This window comes from Leptosomus discolor, chromosome 6, assembly GCF_034619465.1.
Source record: "Leptosomus discolor isolate bLepDis1 chromosome 6, bLepDis1.hap2, whole genome shotgun sequence".
Lineage (NCBI taxonomy): Eukaryota > Metazoa > Chordata > Aves > Leptosomiformes > Leptosomidae > Leptosomus > Leptosomus discolor.
Genome location: NC_141396.1, coordinates 26,412,160 through 26,434,308, shown reverse-complemented (window position 1 = coordinate 26,434,308; position 22,149 = coordinate 26,412,160). Strand labels below are relative to the sequence as shown.

Genomic DNA, 22,149 nt, shown 5'->3' with positions numbered 1-22,149 from the left:
TATTCATGGACTTCCTCTGAAACAGAGCAAGGTAGCTTTATATTATGAGATGGATCAGGAAAATGTAATCCCTCTTTTCTATACATTTATTATGGGTGATCAAGCTATGGCTGTATGTTTTCCAGTGCCTTCAAAATGCATAGGATGTATTGTAGGAATGGAATTTTCTTAATTATACATATTTTTGTAATTACTTTTTCCTTTGGTGGAAAATAACACCAGGCAATGATTACAAAATAAAATAATGCAGATAAATACTCATTTTGAGTTTATTCTGTCTCATTTATGTGCTTATCATAACAATCAAAAGATTGTACTTTTGTTGTCCTTTTTTTCACTGCTTTGAAGCCCTGTAAATTAATTTTTTAGTGCGGAAGTCAATTTTGAGAGCACTTACTGGGGAAGACAGATTAAGAAATCAATTTCACAAATAACACTTCGCAGCTTTTACTTAAAAGTAAAAGCAGCAATTTATAATCTTGCAGCTCCTGGCCAACCTCCTGTACATAAGCCTGTGATATTTCCATCAAAAATTTTTTTTGCATCTCCGTCATTAAAATTTTCCACAGGATTCAGTATTTACTTGCTAGATTTTGGCCTAGAAGAAATTTCATTCTGGCATTAGCAGGCCTTAATGGCCCTGACAGGCTACCCAGGGGCTGACCCCCTGCACACGGCCCAGAAGGATGCTTATGCTCAGCCCTGGCCAAGCTGGGATTTCCTGGGTCCACCCAGACCTCCTCCCTGCCTTGGCCTTCCCCTGAGGATCAGGACCCTTGGCGGGACCCGTTTCTGGCAGCACCTTGCTGTGCTGGCTCAGGCTGGTGGCACTGCAGGAGGGCCCCGCTCTGTGGGCAAGAGCCTGGCTGGGCCTATTTCAGGGACACTCTGGGCTACTGGTTACCTTCAGGAGCAGCTGCCCTTGCTGGTCCCTGATGGTCAGCACAGATTGGGACTTCTAGGGCACCTGGGCAGGGCATCCCATGAGACTGTGAAGGGCCTACTGGTGCCCTCAGGGCCCTGGCATTTTGCAGAACAGTGTTGAGATAAGACATTCATCCACTTTAGTGAGACATAGCAGTGACACAAATATGTATTTGGAGGTTTAGATGCTTTTCAATGATCATTAAAATAAATAAAATAAAAATTAGATTAAATTTCTGGCCAATCCTAGGAAATAACCAGAGAGCTTGGCAACAATTCTCAGATGATAGAGAATATAGCTGAGAGAGGAGGAGGAAAGAAAAAAAAAAAAGCCTTCTGTTTCAAAGTCTGGTGATCAGTTTAAAGCTGATGTGAAGAGGCAACAGAGCACTCTGCCTGAATTTTGCTAGAGCATCTGTGGAGCCTTGATTGCTCAAAGCACTTAAAAATGAATTTTGGGAGTATTCACAAGTCAAGGAGATCTTAAAATAATTAATTTTTTCCTTTGAAATAGTTAATCCAAACTTTGTATTAGATTTTATAGTCTTTTTTTCTTCTCCAGTTCGCTCTCCTAGTTCTTCCTTTAAGCATACCTTTAAATTGTAGGTAAAAACGTTAATTTTCCTGGGCAGTGCCTTTATGTGGGCTAGCAATCAGGCACAGAATACTGTTTTTTTTATCCTCACAAATTTCCTTAGTAATTTTTTATCACATTATTACATAGCTGTACTATTCTATGTCATAATGTGATTTCATGCAAGTAGAATACCTGCTAATATATAATAATTCAGATGTACACCAAGATGTAGTGCAGTTACATTAATTGTACAGATAAACTGTAGTCAGCTACAACACTAAGACAGCATTTATATTGGAAAAGCTTGGATTCTGAACTCAGGAAATTGTGGGCCTGTACACTAAAATGCAGTAGCGTTTTCATGTAATCCCAAAGTCTTCTAGGGCATTCAAGGAGAAGACTGGATTTTCGTGCTGTACTGTATTTATGTTACTGTAGACACTGAGTCTGCAAGATAAAGGATCTGAGCGATTGTCTGTCGAGCAAATACAAGGTAATATACAGAATATGATATGAACATAGGGTAAGATGAGTAACAAATGGAAAGAAAAAAAAAAAGCCAAACCCCAAAGCTATAAACCAAATTTTATAGCCGGAGGAAAGAGACACAGGCAGAATGATTTGAGGAGAACTCAATGTATTCGTTTGCTTTTTAGTCGTTTGCATTACCTACAGAATTATTGCTCTGTTTTAGGTTTTCATATCCTCAGTATTCTTTTTTTTTCGTTTAGTGCTAGGCAAACTGAAGTGCGTTATGCCTGGTGGTTTAACCTGTCCCATAGCAAACTATAGTTTTGGTTGAATATTTTAGCTCAGATAATTCTTTATGGTTCAGATTTTGGTCACGCGCAAGTAAGAAAGGTTTTTGAATGACAAACATAGGAAATATAATCTTTTCTAAGGTAATAGCAATACAGCAGCAGTATGGCAAGCTAATTTTTCCTAGTGGTCTTTTGAAAAACAATCTCAGGTAGAAAAGAGTAAATTTTCCGTGTCCATGCAGCATGTTGATCATTCCAGCAAGAGTTGATGTGCTTACAAAATATATTTAATGGATTTAAGATTGTTGTTACTGTTAGTGGTAAGCCTGAGGCCTATGCATCTTAACCTTTAGAAACTCTTTGTACTGTATGCCACATTAAAAAAAAAGAGAAAGAAATCTCTTCTATCAAATGCAGAAGTAGAGTCAGAAAATATATGGGTGTACAGAACAGACAGAAAGACAAGCAGAAAGAAAAATTTGAAAGAAATAAGATGTCTCTTCACCACTTCCCTAAATGATATGATCTTGTGACCTATGCAAAATCAATTAAGGTCACTGAGCTTATTCATTTTGGGCAATATGCCACAGTTTTTTGTTTTTTTTTTTTTTTATCAAGAGCTCTGGCTTAACATATTATGATTGTCTTACTTGCCAGATCTCTCAGAATATTTGGGACTCCCACAACTTTCTGTCACTTTTTGACAGCTGCTCACAATCTCTTGAACAGTTGCTGTTACTTCAGGAATTTCTGTCTGATTTTCTTGTGAGATTGCAGTTGCAGCTCCAGTTGGTAATTGTGGGTTGCAGGCCTCACCTGCCGTGAACAGAAGCTTCTGTTCTCAGATTGTATATTTCCTGGTAGCAACTAGCTCATTTTCCTCTTTTTTTTTTTTTTTTTTTTTTTTTTGTGCAGAAGGGAAAGGTAAATTGGAGTTAGCTGAGAGAACAATTAGGGTTATCACCAGCAAAGGCAGAAGGGACCTTCAAACAAAGGAGCGATATCACTAGTTATCTTCCCACCAAAACTGAGCTGGTATTTTCTAGTAGACTTGGTTCATTCTTCTCTTTGCTCTTTTCATCTAATTCTGCCAACAGTAGAGTTGGGAAGGACAGGTGGCCAGGGTAGAAGAAGATAGTATGCATGACTTAGATTGACAAAGGTGTGGGTGCCAGTTTTGGAATCAGAATTTTGAAAACAGACTAATGAGGATCACCCTTTGGTTTTTAAGGTCATCCTCTGGTGGTGCTTTTGCTCTGCTTTTGCCTTTCCCTGAGTTAGCAAAACTGATCTTCATACCTAACTGAAAATCAACATAAAGAAATAATGGTATATTAATTACTTTAGATGATGATAGAAACTAATTCCTTGGCATTCATAGTAATATTTTGGACGTGCAAGGAAAAAAAACCCCTGCCATTTTCATTTGTCCATATAACCTTAAGAGTCTTGCTCAGAAGGTAAGTCCATTAAAGACAACAAGCTATGATCTGCAAGTCCGAACCAATGGTCAGACTAGTGTCTCTTGCTAAGACGTTGTGACTGCAGAATCTTCTAACCCAGGCTGTAACCTTTAGCTTCCTGAATATTTACTTTTTGTTGTTGTTTTAGTACTTGCTTGAGCAGTTAGTTTACAAGTAGAGGTCATAGATAACTTGACTATGAAGAAAATGTGCCAGTTGTGTGCATCTGTGGCCATGTGACTGAAAACTTCCAAAAGATCCCGTTTTGGCAATTACAGGTGAAAAATTCCTGTGATTCAGGTATGATAGCGAAATGGTGAATACAATGGGAGTTATATCTGAAAAGACAGGATAGTTACGGCGTCCACTAATTTGATGTGCATTTCTCTCCAGGCATTTATGGCTAATAAAACACCAATTTCCAGTTCAGTTTTTAAGAGGTATGTTAATCATAGAATCATTTTACAGTTTGGGTTGAAAGTGACCTACTGTGGTGGGTTGACCCTGGCCAAAATGCCAGGTGCCCACCAAAGCCACTCTATCACTCCCCCTTCTTAACTGAACAGGATAGAGGAGAGGAAAAAAAAAATAACAACAGGCTTGTGAGGTTGAGATAAGGACAGGGAGATCACTCAGCATTTACCATCACGGACAAAACAGACTCAACTGAAAGGAAATGTGATTTATTACCAATTAACTCAGAGAGGAGTAATGAGAAATAAAACCAAATCTTAAAACACCTTCCCCCCACCCCTCCCTCCTTTCCCGGGCGTAACCTTGATCCCGATTTTCCTCCCTCCTCCCTGCAGCGGCACAGGGGGAAAACAGGGAATGGAGGTTGGGGTCAGTTCATCACACTGTTGTTTTCTGCTGTTTCTTCCTCCTCAGGGGGAGGATTCCTCACACGTTTCCCCTGCTCCAATGTGGGGTCCCCCTCACGGGAGAAAGTCCTCCATGACTTCTCCAATGTGAGTCTTCCCACGGGTTCAGTCCTTCATTAACTGCTCCAGCGTGGGTCTCCTCCATGGTGTGCAGTCCTTCAGGAACCGACTGCTCCAGCGTGAGCCCCCCTCATGGGGTCTCTGGCAGCAAACCTGCTCCAGCGTGGGCTTCTCTCTCTCCACGGGCCACAGGTCCTGCCAGGAGCCTGCTCCTGTGCAGGCTTCCCACGGGGTCACAGCTTCCTTCAGGTATCCACCTACTCCGGCGTGGGGGCCCTCCACGGGGTGTAGGCAGTCATCTGCTCCACCGCCCATGGGCTGCAAGGGGACAGCCTGCCTCACCATGGTCTTCACCACAGGCCGCAGGGGAATCGCTGTTCCGGCGCCTGGAGCATCTCCTCCCCCTCCTTCTTCACTGACCTTGGTGTCTGCAGAATGTTTCTCTCCCATGTTCTCACTCCTCTCACTCGCAGCAATTACTGCTGCGCAACAACTTTTTTCACTCTCTTGAATACGTTATCACAGAGGCGAAAAACGCTGTCGCTGATTGGCTCGGCCTTGGCTAGCGGCAGGTCCGTCTTAAAGCCGGCTGGTATTGGCTGCATCTGACATAGGGAAACTTCTAGCAGCTTCGTACAGAAGCCACCCCTGTAACCCCCCCCGCTACCAAAACCTTGCCATGCAGACCCGTTACACCTACAAAGATCATCTAGTTCTGACCCCCCTTCAATGGGCAGGGATACTTTCTGCTAGATCAGGTTCCTCAAAGCCCCATCCAACCTGGCCTTGAACACTTCCAGGGAGGAGGCATCCACAGCTTCTGTGGGCAACCTGTTCTTGTGTCTCACCACCCTCACAGTGAAGAACTTCTTCCTAATATCTAACCTAAATCTGCCCCCTTTCAGTTTGCAGCTGTTACCCCTCATCCTATCACTCACTCCCTGATGAAGAGTCCCTCCCCACCTTTCCTGCAGGCCCCCTTTAAGTACTGGAAGGCTGCAATAAGGTCTCCCTGGAGCCTTCTCTTCTCCAGGCTGAACATTCCCAACTGTCTCAGCCTGTCCTCACAGGGCAGGTGTTCCAGCCTTCTGATCATCTTTGTGGCCCTCCTCTGGACCCGCTCGAGCAGGTCCATGTCTTTCTTACGCTGAGGAGTCCAGAGCTGGAGGCAGTACTGCAGGCAGGGTCTCACCAGGGCAGAGCAGAGGGGGAGAATCACCTCCCTCAAGGCCATGCTGCTCTTGATGCAGCCCAGGATGCGGTTGGCTTTCTGGGCTGTGAATGCAGATTAATAATACCTGGTAGTTAATCAGTGAAAGATAAGACTCCTTACTTTCATGTAAGTGCAAAAATATGAAGATTATTAATATTTTCTGTTTTCTGTGTATTAAACATCAGATTTCTCCCAAGATTTTGAATCTTGTTAAGTGGAAATGGAGGCAGGACCGAATCCCAGTGAGTTTATAGTATGGTATTAAGAGTATTGCTTTTGCAAGAATCTGTGGCTTTTTTATCTACCTTTTCAAGACAATGCTTTTTGATCTGTATATTAAGTATTAGCAGCTTGTAATACACACTTGCAATGAGAAATCTGAGAATTTCTTCTCAAGTTGTTCAGATATTTTATGTGAGAGAATTTATAAAGCCATGACTAATGAGCGTGCTGTTCTCAGAGCTGGCAAAAGAACCATGATTTTCTCTGCCAGCAAAGCACAATCGTGGCTGTTTAGTACCCAGTTAAAACAATAATCTTCCAGTATTCTGGGAGGGGGAGTAGTCATGTTGTGGGATGGAAATATGAAAAAATTTGGCAGCAGACTGGTCAACAGGTTCTTTCACCACATAAACATGTTTCCTCACAAAATTTGTAATTGGTGCCATAAATGGCATTTAAACATGTTTATAATATATTTAAAGAAAATTATAATGTTTAACTCTTAAATTTTAGACCTACCCTGTAACTATTATGGAGCCAGTGAGTTGTGAAAGAGGATTGTTTAAACTATAAAAATATTGTTTGTCATGCTTATATTGAATGTAAAATTAAGGCATTCTGGTCACACAGAGCATTGGACATATTTACTCCCTCCCCCTCCCATTTAATAAAACTAAGTTTCAAAAGAACTTTTTAAGAATCAGTAAATCGACATATCTGTGAAGTTGAGCGTATGGCAGCTGGACTTAAGAGATTAACAAGTGTACTTCTGTTGTATCTTCCTTTATTCTACTTGGTCTTGAAAAATTCTCTCAAAACTGTGAGGAAGAAAGCTGAGAAATTATTAAACCCCTCATCTTTCCTCTTTGAGACTTTATATATTTAGTGAACTGTTTTTCTTTACTGATATGTAGAGCTGTATAGGTTTATTTTTTTACTTCCAGTTACAAGAGTTTCTTCACGTATCTTTCTTGTTCAGAATAAGACACCCACCTTCCTGCCCCCTCAACCCCCATGGCCTTCCTTGCCTGTGCAATTTTGCAAACTGCATTAATGTTAGTGGGATTAAGCTGTTTGAGTGAATTCCTGCTGTCATCATGGAAGTCAGGCAAAATTCCCTTTTAAGTATTAATTATTTTATAAAGTTGGTTGAAGACCAGTAATGTCTACCTTTCTAAATATTATCTTTCTCAAATATTTGTTGCAAAAATCAGGAGAAAATTTTCTGAACACAAAGCAAAGTCTGTACTAATTGCTAGAAATTAATTTGTCTCATTGATGGTCACTATTGAAAGGGACAAACTGTACTAAGAGAATTGTTGAGATGCTTGGTCTTATTATTTGTCCTAAGTCATCATAATTAATACACCTATCAATCACAAAATATTTTTGCATTTTTGCATTGTGATTGTCAACTAAACAATCTGTCAGTAAATGGAAAACAAGGTGTTGGGATGGGATGATGCCACCAATGGTACAAGAGTGAACAGGATGCTGATAGCTTTCTGGAAGTTTTGCACTAAAGCTCAATAATGGTTGATACGCGGGTGAGTTTGTTTAATACTCCAGAAAGAAGTTTTCTGACTCTGGTGGCTACATAGGTAAAACTTGGATTTATGGAGAAAGAAGGATTTTTTGCATGGAAGTGACTAACAGTCAAAAGTAAATCAGAATTCTTTTGTATTGATTAGCAGTGTCACTAACAGTTTTATCAGGTTTGGAGAGATGGGAATGAACATGCCTGTGTAGATTAATCAGTGGAATAACCTCTCAGGCAGGAGATAAATGAAAATAAATTACTTGCCTGCATGAGAACAAAGTCTGTTGAGACTAGTCTAATATCACAAGTGTCTCAAAGGCTAGTACCTGGTGAATATTTGGAGCTTTCCTCTTTCCTGTGCACAAACAAACTAAAAACAAACCCAAGGTTGAATGCCTCCAGGACAGAGAGAGAACAGGAAGAAGAGAACAGAAAATTAAGTCTAAAGTTTTTGTAAACAAGCAGATGACTACAGGTTATTGGTAAAGAAATACCACAAAAATGGGGTGGGGTGGTGGGAATAGTATATTTGGCAGGCTGACAACATTTATTTAAAGACAGATTTTTTATTCTCTGAGTTTTAGAGCTTAAAATTGGCAGATACTACACTGAAGATTGCTTTTTCCCAACATTTTGAGAAGCAGTCTTTGGAGTTATATTCTTTTTGGCATTGACAGGGGGTAGCAAGTAAGTGATACAGTATGAAGAAAAGCCTGAAGTACATATGCAGGTACAGTACTTAAAAAAGCTTTTCACAAAGGAAAAGTTGCTTACATAGAAACAAAATTATCCAAGGAAATATTTCCATGCAACCAAATATGGTAACGCATAATGAAATTAGCCCTCAGCATGAGAGCAGACCTGCTAAGCAAATTAATATTCTGAGCATTAACTTCACAGTATTCAACTAGTAAAATTCCATGCAGGTGCATAGCTATTTATATAAATCTTTGTCCTCATCACAATGAATTCTTGAAAAGATAATTTAGTAGAGGTGGAGAGGGGTTCAAGGTGGTTTGTTAAAATAAGTAAAATAAACTTTATTCCTTTTTCAAACTACTGATTTAGGTGAATAACTGAGGCTTATAACCAAATGAAAAACAGCAGGTGGGAACCTGGAGTTGGGAAATACTAATTGCTGGCACCATTATCTGATACATTGATCAGGGTATCTGTTTCACAAGATGAGTTTTGAAAACGCAGTGTCATCCTAGCTCAGGCAGAACTATTAATGGACAGACTTCCCCTCTCTGCACCTCCCCACTTTCTAAAGAGTTGTTGCTCTGCTGAAAGGAACAAGGGAAGTATTACCCTTGCAGTAGCATGCTGTTACTGTGGGGAGCATGGCACAGACTCTTTGAGTAGGATCTTGTCTGACAAAATGGGGCAAGGAATCCAGCTCTCTTGCATTTAAAGACTATGCAGACAGTCTACCCCCTTCTCTCATCATTCCTTGAAAACATTGTTGGAAAGGTCTGTGATACTCCTCTCATTTACTTGGGTTCATCTTCTACCTCTTCTGACTCTAGACAGCTTATGCACTCCCCAGCAATTTGTTTTGAGTGATGGGAAAAGCTTTCTGCTCAAGAGAATGGAGAACTCATTTTAATTTTTCTCACTGTCTGCACTGCCATCTGAATACAACTAGTAGTTATATGAAGTTCATATGCAGCTAGGTCTTAATTCCCAACAGATACAAGGAAGCTGGTACTCCAGCTGGGAATTTGTCAAACTGTTTGCTGGCTGAAACACACATACACGAAAAGAAGGAAGCAAAGGGTGTGGGGATTGTGGCAATAAAAGTGTATAGGATTTGGGACTGTCCTTAGCACCTTTGTTAGAAGGACTTCTAAAACTTCTTGTTCACTGTCATATCTGTTCTTGGAAATGAGGGTCTTGTTAAATTGAAGAGTCATCTAAGATTAAAGTCTGCTTTATGTTTGGACCTCTATAGGACTTGCCATGACTATCAGCCAGCTTTATCTATTTTGAACTGGTAGAGCAAAAATCAGAGAAAAGAATTTAAGATACATAGGAAATGTTTAAACTATCTGGAAAGATGGTTCAAGCACATTTCCTCATGCTATCTCCAAAGGCAATTTTTTTTTTTTAAAGGCATCTAAATGTTCTGATATTACTTATCTGATAGATTTAATATTGGTTTCAGCAGTCTCTACGTTTCTTTTATCTTTAATAAGCAGATCTGTAAAGGCCTTAAAGATAACAGGACTTTTTAATACAGCCTCTAACTTCCTGCCACTCATTTCCTCTCCAAGGAGTCACATAATCTATCTTAGAATGAAATAAATCTAATAGTGATTTGCAATGCATGCATGACTGACAAAATTGTATCCCTTAACTCTATAAAGTGGAGGTGGTCAGCTTAGAAACAACCTAATCTTCAGCTAAGTAGTTGTGATAACAAATTGAGATGGTGATGGGGGAATAAGGGAGGAGCATTGGCCTGTAATAAGAGCTTTCTACCTTTTCAAAAAAAGTGACCAAAGAGTAGCTCTTCATTATAAAATACAAAGTATTATATATGTGTGAAGTATATATAAAATAAAAGAAATTTTTTTGATGTTTTACTTATATATTTTTCAAAGCTTTTTATGTTATCTGATGAATGCAGTCTATCTCTTGATGAACTCTATCCATTTCTGTTCCTTTGCATTATTTAGATGGCTCAGAGAAATCAAAAAATAAAATGTGCATGATGGAGTTTCCATATCAGTTTTTATACATGGCAAACTGCTTCCAAATTTTCTTGTGGTTATTCGGTTTCTGAGAAATAGACAACCAGCTAAAATTGGGGTCAGCTATTAGGTGCCTGGTTCATACTGGGGATCAGCATTTACATAATAAGCTGTAGGTTTAGATGGCATGACAATGGTAGCAAACTGCTGCAGCATCCTGACCTACTTTATTGGTTCTTTTCTTGACTTTTTCTTTCTGAAGTTTTATTGACTACAGTTTGCCAGGATCACTGTTGTCAAATCAGTTACCAAATATAAAACCCAGTCAGTCTTCCTTTTTTTTAATTGAAAACTAACAATTAGGTACAACAATAAAGATTTTATCTCCATTAAGGAAGGAGGAAAACCTTTATTACTACTTTCAAAGTTCGGAAAGTACAGTATCAGTCACAAATTTCTTATCGCAGGACAAGTGATTAAGTGCCTTCCTATATTTCTTTGAATCATAGAATGCTTTGGGTTGAAAGTGACCTACAAAGATCATCTCTTGTACAATCAGACTGCTTACCAATCCCCCTGCCATGGGCAGGGATACTTTCTGCTAGGTCAGATTCCTCAAAGCCCCATCCAACCTGGCCTTGAACACTTCCAGGGAGGAGGCATCCACAGCTTCTGTGGGCAACCTGTTCCTGTGTCTCACCACCCTCACAGTGAAGAACTTCTTCCTAATATCTAACCTAAATCTGCCCCCTTTCAGTTTGCAGCTGTTACCCCTCATCCTATCACTCACTCCCTGATGAAGAGTCCCTCCCCACCTTTCCTGCAGGCCCCCTTTAAGTACTGGAAGGCTGCAATAAGGTCTCCCTGGAGCCTTCTCTTCTCCAGGCTGAACATTCCCAACTGTCTCAGCCTGTCCTCACAGGGCAGGTGTTCCAGCCTTCTGATCATCTTTGTGGCCCTCCTCTGGACCCGCTCAAGTAGGTCCATATCTTTCTCATGCTGGGGGCCCCGGAGCTGGACACACTACTCCAGATGGGGTCTCAGGTTTTTAAGTCTTGACATCGTATGGGTATTTGCCTGTAAGCTTAGATTTAATTCTAAATGAAAACCATGGTCAGGCTTATGGAATCAAGGACTAAAATAGAATGAGCACTATTCACCATTGAAGTGCTAGTCATACTCCCACAGAGAACTTTCATACACTTCTAAAGGGAGAAGAAAGTGCCACCTGCATATAATGAAGTATTTCATCCAGTTTTTCATCCATACTTCAGTACAGAAAAGAACAGTTGATCTGAACTTTAGTTAACGAAAGGGGAAAAGAAGGCTTTTTTCCCAGAATAAGTGGTGATATTTGTAGTTACTTATATAATTACTGACTTGAAAGGAGAAAATGCAAAGAACAGTTTCAGTCTGATTTGTGCCCCAGGGATTCATGTAGGTCTGCCAGGTAAGCAGTCTGATTGTACAAGAGATTTATCGTGTGCAGTAGTCTATCAAATGTGAAGCTGTCATGGCCCTGAGTACATTTATACTAGATAACAGAATGTCTGCATTTTTTTCTTTTCAAGCCTGTCTTCCTTTTTTAAGAGAAGGAAAAGTTCAAGGTGTGAAATTTGCAATGTTTCAAGCTACATAGCTGTATGGAAGCTTTTTTAAAAGGCTTGGGAGCATGTGAGTTGAAATGCACGTCTGAGGATCTGCAACAGTGTTTTCTAATGTTTACAGCTTCCTGAACCATGTGAGAAGATGAGATACACACTGTGTAAAGCATGCCGTGGACATCAGTATCTTCCACTGAAAAAGTAACTTCCCTCTAAGAGTGTTTTTAGTGCTTTATAGTTATAAATGCCCAAAGCTCTCTGAGGCTTGGTTTATTATCTCATTTTGCGGGAGCATATATTGGAGGTTTCAGATACTCATTCTGTAGGAACACGAAAAAATAAATGGTGGGGAGCATAGGAAACTTGGTGGCTGGAAAAAAATCCTTAGAGTAGCAGATTTAAAGAGCTTAATCACTTCGGTTTATTGAGAAGAGGATTGATGTGTGATTTGGTTATACTTTATATATACTGTAAGTATCTTTGTGGAAGAAAGTAAAAGGCTGCTTAATACAATAAAAGAGTCAATATCTTGAAGCTGATGATGGACACACTCAAATGAAAAATAAGGCACAAAATGTTAGTAGAGTGAGTGACTGCCCACTGAAATATTCTATGAAGAGAAAACGAGGACTTTTCGTCTTTGTATTTGTTCATATTCAGAATGTTTTTTTTCTTGAAAGATGCGCTTTATCAAAAAATAAATTAGACTTCAGATAACATTCCAATAATTTACGCCCTGCAGAAGCAAGCTGGTGAATCTCAGTGGCTTGTGGTGTTTAAGACATCCAGCTAAATTCATTAAGAGTTTCCAGTTGCATGTTTATCTTGGGATCCTACTATCTTTTCTTGATGTACCTGTGTAAAGAATAATGACAGGCTGTATGTCGTGGAAACATCTGTGTGGAACTTCGATATCAAAGATCCCTTCCCTTCTCAGGACAGATTATTTAAAGGCAGGGACTGTACAGAAGTGGAGCTTGTGCGTTCTAAAAAGTTGTTGGTTTTCGGTTTGTGGGTTTTTTTTTTCTTACTCCACCAGTAAAAATTAAAGTGGGAACACTTTACCTCCCAACCTACCCTGCTCATTTGCACATCTAGGGTGACCTAGTAAGTGTAGATGTATGATAAAAATAATGTGTTGTTTCCTGTTCTGATTTAGCTTCTAATATGCTTTTCCTCTTGTTTAGTCTGTCAGGTATGGCGTGTACACATCATGTAAGGGTAGTGCATATAGGCAGGACTAAACTGGCCAGTGTTCTATTGTAGCTCAAATTTATTTCAGGTAAATAATTGACCATTTTTTATCATATGTAGAATTTTAATTTTACGTACGTCTTCAGATGGATAGAGTGTTTACTATTTGTACATATCTGTTTTCACAAATAGTACTATCCGTATTTATGATCTTATTAACGTGTGAAATTTCCATACAAGTCAATCTAGATGGAGTATACTCATCAATAAAAACTGCAACAGACTATTCTGCCTTTTATACAATTCTGTCTGCCTCCTCACAGAGTAAAAGAAATAGAAATGAGTAAAATTGAGTCTCAGTGTGTACCTTCAGCTCAACAGATTTGAACTTTGACAAATGGGTTGAAGAAATTAGTAAGATAAATCCCGCACATAAAATACTGACCATGAAAATTATCAGTCTTCTTGATTAATAATCACAGAATCACAGAATGTTAGGGGTTGGAAGGGACCTTGAAAGATCATCTAGTCCAAACCCCCTGCCAGAGCAGGACCATCTAGAGTAGCTCACACAGGAACTTGTCCAGGCTGGTTTTGAATGTCTCCAGAGAAGGAGGCTCCACAACGTCTCTGGGCAGCCTGTTCCAGTGCTCTGTCACCCTCACAGTGAAAAAGTTTTTCCTTATGTTAATGTGGAACCTCCTATGCTCCAGTTTGCACCTGTTGCCCCTTGTCCTATCATTGGCCATCACCAAGAAGAGCCCGGCTCCATCTTCCTGACACTCGCCCTTTACATATTTATAAATGTTAACGAGGTCTCGCCTCAGTTTCCTCTTCTCTAAGATAAAGAGACCCAGCTCCCTCAGCCTTTCATCATGAGGGAGATGTTCCACCCCCTTAATCATCTCTGTGGCTCTGCACTGGACTCTTTCAGGCAGTTCCCTGACCTTCTTGAACTGAGGGGCCCAGAACTGGACACAATATTCCAGATGTGGTCTCAAATAGTCTAATAATAGTATATTAACAAAATATCAAAAATGTAGTCAATTAGTACATCATAAACCTTTTGTATGGTTTCTTACCATAAGTTGGAAGGCAACACAGGACTTACAGCATGGGTGATATATATTTCTATAACGTAATTTATAGGAACATCATGAACTTGAAATATAGTTAATACAAAAAAGCTGAAACAATTTTAAGTAACTCATATGCTCTTTCTTCTCCTGTCACCTACATTGGCTTTAAGACTTTAATTTGATTCTCTTAAAACAAAGTTTATATCTGTCCCTGTACACTCATGATGTGCAGTGAAAAATGACTAGGCAGAAAAGGATTAGATTTTTATATATGCATAAGCCTAAAGAGAGGCCATTTTACAGTGAAAAAGTAAAGTAATTTCGTTCTTATGGAATGTTTAGTCTTTGCTGTTCATCCAAAATGAAAGTAGTGTAACACATTTGTATGAAAAAAAAAAAACCCACACAAAAATATTTCGATTCTTTATTACTATACAATACACACTTTAACATAACAAAATTGTTACACTGCTCATTATAACTGCTCATGTTATCAGTAAGAAAGAAGGGCATAAACAATTATGGTGTATGGCCAGTCTATATCAAAGCAAAATCATTATGCCACTCTAGTAAACAAAAAAGCTTTCATACGTTGCAGGCGCACAGATTATTTTAGCTGCGCATGTATTTGAATATCTATCACTCTTCAGTTGTACATTTACATAGTATTAAATTCTTGGAGAATTTTAACTGTACTGTTCCTTGATGCACATACAGAATAGTATTGCTGGCATGAAAACTTTTCTCAGAAATTGATCACAGGAGGGAGTTTAAGATACTTTATTTTACCTTTTCTTGTCCAGAGATGCATTAGTAATACTAATGCACATTGGGAAAGGGAAGAAATACACGTAAAATGAAAATATTGCTTGAATAGACTAATATAGCTTTTCAACGTACATGAAACTGCAAACCTTGATACTTCTGGAAGCACAGAGGTTGTTCCATACATATATGTTTGTTTACTGGTATAGAACTGAAATAGTATCACAAACAGTTGGGAACATGTGTTTCAACTCCTTGTTTTTCCTAAGGCTCATTATCAGACTTATTGTGAGTGTAAAAGCATGTCTGTCAGTGAAGTTGAAATAATTTATAACCTCCAATATATTACTGCCATTGTGTATGATAAATATAACCCATCTTAAGGCCTCAGTGATGCATGCAAGCTGCTAGAAGAGGTTGAATGAATCACAGAATGTTGGTTCTGCTAGCCTGTGTTTCATCTAAATAAGCAGCAAGAACAGAGGGAAGCCCCCTATGGACTTACAAGGCCAGTCTTTGTTACTTTTATTCGTCTGGTGCCAAGATTTACAATACTGATGGGTTGATGATTCTGTGGTAATGAAGTTCAGAGATGGTTTTCCTTAGTATTCAAAGGTTCTGTATTCAACTGAGCTTTCTTTAGTGAGTGGGTTGGATCAGTTAATTTTATGATAATCCTACTGGTTGAAGATTTTTATGGTATATTTGGCCGCTATTTTCTAGCTGTCCAGAGCATCTTCTTTGGGGTGTGCCAAAGAGTTAGTAAAGAATATAGAGAATTACTAGTAGAGTCGTAAGTGAAAGAATTACCACGCCATGAACTAAATGTAGGTGCATGAATTCTGTTGATACATAGGTAGAAGGACATTTAGTACTGCAGCGTTAGGTGCACATACAAAAAGAAGGCTTCACATATTTTCTCCCAGGTGAGGTTTTTTTATTGCTTCTGATGATGTGATGAAATTATTAAAATGCTTGCATAATTCTCTGCAGCAGTAGAAGTTAAAAGCCTCTCAATTTATAGTACACAAATAATTGTTATCTATGGTAATTTTGAATACCAAATTTTCAAAATTTAGTGTCCAAAAGTAAGCATCCGAATCCAATGTTTTAATGTTCTAATTTATGGAACTGCTGAGCGCTCAGAACTGTTGCTGAATTCGGTGGGATATGGAGGTTCAGCCCACAGATGATACTGCTTTGGAGTCAAATGCCAAAACACAAGTATAAGAATTCTAGTTTTCAGCAGTTCTAGTAAAAAGAATTGTAAGTACTTTTAAGTAGTGAAATTTTGTTTAAGGTTTAGTTGGTATATTTGTTTCTTAATAAAACTATTCTGAAAATGTTTTTCAATTATCTGCAACTCTTCCCTGGCCCTTAATCAACTCATAATTTTAGGTCTGTCAGATACTTTTGTTAAAAAACATCCTCAGGCAGTGTTACATGAAAATAGATCTACCCACACAAATTTTCATATGTGTGCTTTACACACAGGCCAGGTGGCTTAGGATTTTGCAATAGTGATGGGATGGTGGGTGTGCTAACATGCTAATCTATAATACTGTGCAAAAGTTTCTCATACAGGATTTGTAACTTAAAGTCTGTGAGCAAATGCCTTACGTTAGAAAGAATACTTAAGGATCCAACTTTTCCTGGTAAATCTGCCATCTGGCAAAATCCTGATAAATCTGCCATCATACTGGTCCATTTAATGGCTAGTTGATCATTGCAGAACACTTTTTTAGATAAGCAGGTATTGAGTAGAAACATGTTCTTTACAGCCATCATCAGAGGTAGATTAGTAACTGTACATTTTGGTCCTTACTGCGTTATCTGCTACTACACTACACTTGCTTTTTCCAGAAGTCCTGGGACACTGCTCTTACAAATTCTCCAATAGATTTGACTTAGTTTCTTCTTGTTTCTGTCTAGACAAGCCCTTTGGGATTGAAGGTGTTTTAAATATTCTAGTAATAGTCTTTATGGTACTCCCAGTCAGCAGTGTAGAACCCCACTAAATCATGTTTTAAAAGAATCTCATGTTATTTTTGTGAATAAGTTGTAGCTTACAATTCTCATCTGTTCTTTTTCCTGAGCTTCCCTGAGCCCTTGACTAGATAACAATTTGGAAGCTCAGCTGTTGGGTTTTGATATCACTTGCTACGTCCTTCTTTTTCCCTTGGTATCTCCAAGCTTCCAGGTTATCTGTCAGTGCTCTACTTCGCCAAGTGTGTTTATGCAGACATGCTCCTTCAAGAGGATGTGAACTGATTTTACTAATTTTTTTAAATTCTGGTTTACAATATTGACTTAGATAAAATTATTCATTTTCTATTTTTTCTGTACCGTCTTTCATAAATTAAAAATTCAACACCTGTGCAGCGGTTATGCATCTTATCCCAAACACATGTTCTGCAGAGCCAGAGGTTTCTGCCCTTGATTTAACTTAACATCTGGTAATATTTGTTGAGCTAATTCACTTTCATGGAAATGCTGATATAAGTGTTACAAATTGAGAATTAGGTTTTTTTCCAATGTTTAGTACAAGACAAAAGTGTATTTTTCCCTCCAGTTTGACTTGGCAATGAGAGCAGGAGGAGGGTAAGAAAGACAGAGTTGTCCTGTGGGAAGAAAAGATGAACCGTTTGCCCTTTCATTGCAGAGATCAATGTTCTTGACCAGGTGTAACTTGTTTCAGTAGATTCAAGACAACTGCAGTTTCCTGATCAGAAAGCAGCTAGGTCTTGCCTCCTGTTAACGTCTTTCTATAATGAACCTGATGTCAGTCTTTTTTCCTTCTACAGATCTGAGGAAAAGAAGGCCTTGTCAGAAATAATTACAAAAGTGTCTAGAAGCATGTTACAGAGAAAATCCTGGGCAGATAGGGGCAAACTGTGGTGTGTTTCTTAAATGGCATGTATAGGAAGAATTAGAGAATTAGGGAGATATTTTTTGATTTTTTTGTTTGTGTAAGAGAGACTGGCTGGAAAGAGTGAGTTCTGGAAAAGAAAAGTAAAGGCTTGATGGAGGTGGGAAAAGAGGTGAGATAAACAGCTACCGCAATCAGGACAGGCAGGGACTGACTTTATGAAATGTTAATACAATTTGCATAGAAAAATGCAATGTATAGAAAAATATTGACACATTTGTATACATTTCCTAGAGTATGGGTTATGTAATAAATTAAATTTTTCAAGAGCACTCAGGAGCTTCAATCATTAGATTTCTTAAAAATATCAAGCTTTAGTTTTAGCAAACATAAGCAAAAAAATGACAACAGCTTGCTAATGCAGTGTTCTCTAGATTCTGGAAGCTTGAAATTAAGCAAAGGCCAGGACACCAACATCTCAGAAAGTTCCCTCTGAAGTCAGGGGGGAAAATTTTTGTTGCCGTAAGCACTTTCTTTAATACAGATGAGGAATAATAATAATGAAGATTAAAACTTGTTATTAATTATTGATACTAATAATGATTAGACTTTTCTGTATTTGTAAGAGCTATGAAGCATTGAAACAAGCTATCTAGAAATTTGAAATCTTTGTTCATGCAGATATTCAGAACAGGTTAGACAAAAAGGCTCTGAATATAGCTGAGCTTTATTTAGTGATTGGGTTGGACCAGTAATTTTATGATATTCCTACAATTTGAAGATTTTTATGGTATATTTAGTCACTATTTATGCAAGGCTTCATCCAATGTGATTAACTCTGAATGTGAATAATCTGGCTGAAATCCATGGAGTATATAAGCAGAAATATTTACAATGTTGAGCCTGTAGTTTGACCCATCTGATTTTTTTGCTGTACATCATAGTATGCCTAGGAGAAAAGAGAAAGCTGGAATCAGATGCCCTGTTTTACCAGACTAAACTTTGACAGTAGTTGATTTATTAAAGGGAATTTCACGTTCTGAGATTGAAAAGAATTGAACTCCAGGGCAAAATATCCTAGTAATTTAGTTAAATTTGATACATCTGGTCATTTAGTTTCAACAGTACAGTATCCTTCATAGTGATTAAATTTTATGATTTGCAACGGACCTGTATGAATTACATTAAGTTTGTTATGGCTTTTGGCTACACCAAAAGGGAGAAACTTCTGCAATTTTAGCTTGTTAGTAAATTAATGAGTTTGATAGCTTCTCTTCAGCAGAAGCAGAGAAACTTTTCTAAGTTGAGGTTGGTTTGTAGCAACAACCTGAAAACAGAAGGCTGAATCTCTTCTTGAGCCTAATAACTTGATCTCTCAGGACTAGCTGGTTTTATAGCAAAAATCCCAGGGCAGTAAACTGTTGTGAAGATGGATGGTAAACTGTAATTGAATCTGACCTTGAGAGATCCTTACATTTGTAGTTTCTATCATCCTCTACTGCATTAGTAGCAGATACCAAGGATAAGATTCTTCTTATTTTGTTTTTACATTGTTATGTTCATATTCAGAGTGATGAAACTGTAGAACTAAGGCCAGCTCTGTGTTCTGTCTGCATCTTGAGGAGTTTTCTGTTGTGACTAGATGAAAAATTACCTGTGTATTATTTTTGTTAAAAATAAATGTAAGGACTATTTTTCATCTTTGGCTAAATCAATGTTTGTCAAGTAAGAAAAGATAGATTATTTTGTTTCCACAACAATGGGAAACTATACGTACATAATATGTATCATTTATGTTGCAATATATAAGTTATAGTACATACTGTGTATACCATAATTCCTATTACTGACTGTACAGTACCTGTTTGGATGGTACACTTTGGAAGTCTGCAAGTTCGGTTTCTAAATTTTTGGTCTCCTCATCTACTTGCTTTAAACAGTTTACTGGGTTGCTGGCTTTGTCAGCAGTGCTTAAGTCAATATTGACTTGGTAACCTTCTTCCTAGTTGATAACATTTGCGTGTACAGTGCAACAGTTCGTAAGTGTGTACCTGTACACCCAAGAAAGTGCTCACATCTTTGACATGCAATTAATAAAACATCCTACTAGCCTTGTTAAATAGCACATAGTGGCTAAAACTGGTGCAAGTCGTGACTCTAAGTTCTGTCCCTGTGAAAAGGATGGAAGTGTTTGGCTGGAAGAAGAATCTTTCACTATGTTTTGTTTTTTTTTTTTTTTACCTGTCAAATTCAAAAGATGTTGACAGTTTTTTCTGCAAATCTGAGCAATTTCAAGAGGCCATAAGTAATTTCTGCTGTCAATTAAGCAGATTTTATTTTGAGCTAAATTTCTGTGGCAATTTGCTAAATAAAGATTAATATTTCATAAAGTTATTAAAAACTTTATACAGTAAGTGAAATTTTATTTTTCTTGTTAAAACTAGTTTTGGTGTTCCCTGAATTGCTGCCCTACATAATTAGCTGATATATTTGGGAACTGTGATAAAAATAGGGTGACCACCTACAATTAAGGGTAATTAAGAATAATTGCTCGAAAACAGCATACCTACTGAAAAATGGAACAAATATTTTTGTAATGGAAAACACATAATACATTATAGTGTAACGGAATCGTACTTTTTTCACCACAGGGTAGGATCTCTTATGTGACTTGCATTAAATTATCTGGTCAATTATTTCTTTCTGAGCTTACTGGAATCAGGCTATGAGGTACTTGGCTTAATGTACATGCCTTAAAACAGACTAGGTAGTCACCCTATTATTCAAGTCACATTTCTACATTCAGAAGAACTATGAAGGTGAGTAAAGGCCATTCAGAATTACCACAATTACTGCAAAAACCCCTGCTTTATTCAGCAGACGTCTTTTACTAGAAAAGCAGCAGAAGGTGGCTGAATAAATCACTTATATCAATGCATCCCTTATATTACCTGTATTCATTTAATCCAATACATTATGCATTGAAATCAATGGAAGTTGTGTGGTTTAGATCCTGTGCAGTGCGTTGAAAAATTCACCTTTACACATCTCTGTTTATTATCTTCAGTTATTCATCAGTTACTGAACATTATGGACATTTTGAAATAACCCTGTGTCTCATTGTTTCATCCATCTTTTTTTTTTTTTGCAAAATACATTGAAAATTCAGGTTTGCCTTGAAAGCTCAAATGAAATTATTTTGAATAAAATAACAAAATGCTTATTAAAAAGGACCAATTGGATTTCAGACTTGTTACTGTAATTTATAATTCATCTTTTCCTCTTACCCCTTCTTCTCTTTCTCACCATTTTTACACTCCTCTACAAGCATCTTCCACCCCCACCCCCCACCCCCCCCCCCATAATACTGGTGCTATGTACAGTATTTTGTTTACAGTAGTATAAACCTTTTCAGCCTGTGACTTCATTGCTGAAATAACTCGCCTCTTTCATATCAACTCTTACCTAGGAGCCGTACAGCAGACTCATTGATGTAGGTTTTTTTCTGCATGGCAGCCCAGGCCAAGCTGTGGTTTCATTGCATGATGCAACTTCACCTTTTTTGATTGTCTATGGGATTAATTATAGTATATTCTTATATTGCCTGTGCATGCCAATGTGCTTACCATAATGACGTATATACTGAATGCAGTCTAGAACATTAAGTGCATGAAATGGAAGTAAAAAAAAAAAAAAAAAACCACAAAACCAAACATAAAATTAGAGAGTTGAGGAAATGTGAATTATGCTTATCAATATCTTTAGTTAAGCTTTTATAGAATGAATAGAATATAATATGCATGAGGTCTATATATTTAAAATTTCCAGCGTATTACTATTGACTAGATAGACAATTGCAATGTGGTCAAGATGTGGGAAAGAGTGAGTGTACTAACTATTCTGTTGTGACAACAGCTGAATGATGCCAGTAGTGTTCAGAAAGATAAACTTTTCCCTGCTGTCAACTTTAGTAGCAGGTGACAATGAAAAGAGGTAAGATTATACATAATCATTTATCAGAAGTCGGAATCTTGGAAGAATTTTGAAGTGCAGCAGTTTTTTTATAGTGTTAAATAGCCTGCAAAATCATTTGAAATGTTACAAAACACCACTAAAATGATATTTCATATGAAGAATTGTAATGCTGATCTAAGTTTCTGTTACAAATGACGTTGTGACCATCCTAAGCAACCTGTTATTTGTATGTTCTTAAATGTATTCAAATAAATCTTTCATCAGAACAGTAGAAGATATGATTTAATGCTAATCGTATTGTTTCCTGATAAAATGATGGAACAGCA

The 22,149-nt window shown here is 37.9% G+C and overlaps 1 protein-coding gene across 15 annotated transcripts in view; it reads left to right on the top strand.

Annotated features, from left to right (window-relative positions):
• KCNMA1 (potassium calcium-activated channel subfamily M alpha 1) overlaps positions 1-22,149 on the top strand; it is a 518,713-nt gene that overhangs the window by 286,651 nt on the left and 209,913 nt on the right. The window contains exon 4 of one of the 15 annotated variants that reach the window (XM_086466775.1): positions 21,318-21,341. The exons of the other annotated variants lie outside the window; for them this stretch is intronic. Within the exon in view, the coding sequence (XP_086322901.1) occupies positions 21,318-21,341 (24 nt within the window). The remainder of the gene's footprint in view (positions 1-21,317; positions 21,342-22,149) is intronic. 15 annotated transcript variants of the gene reach the window in all.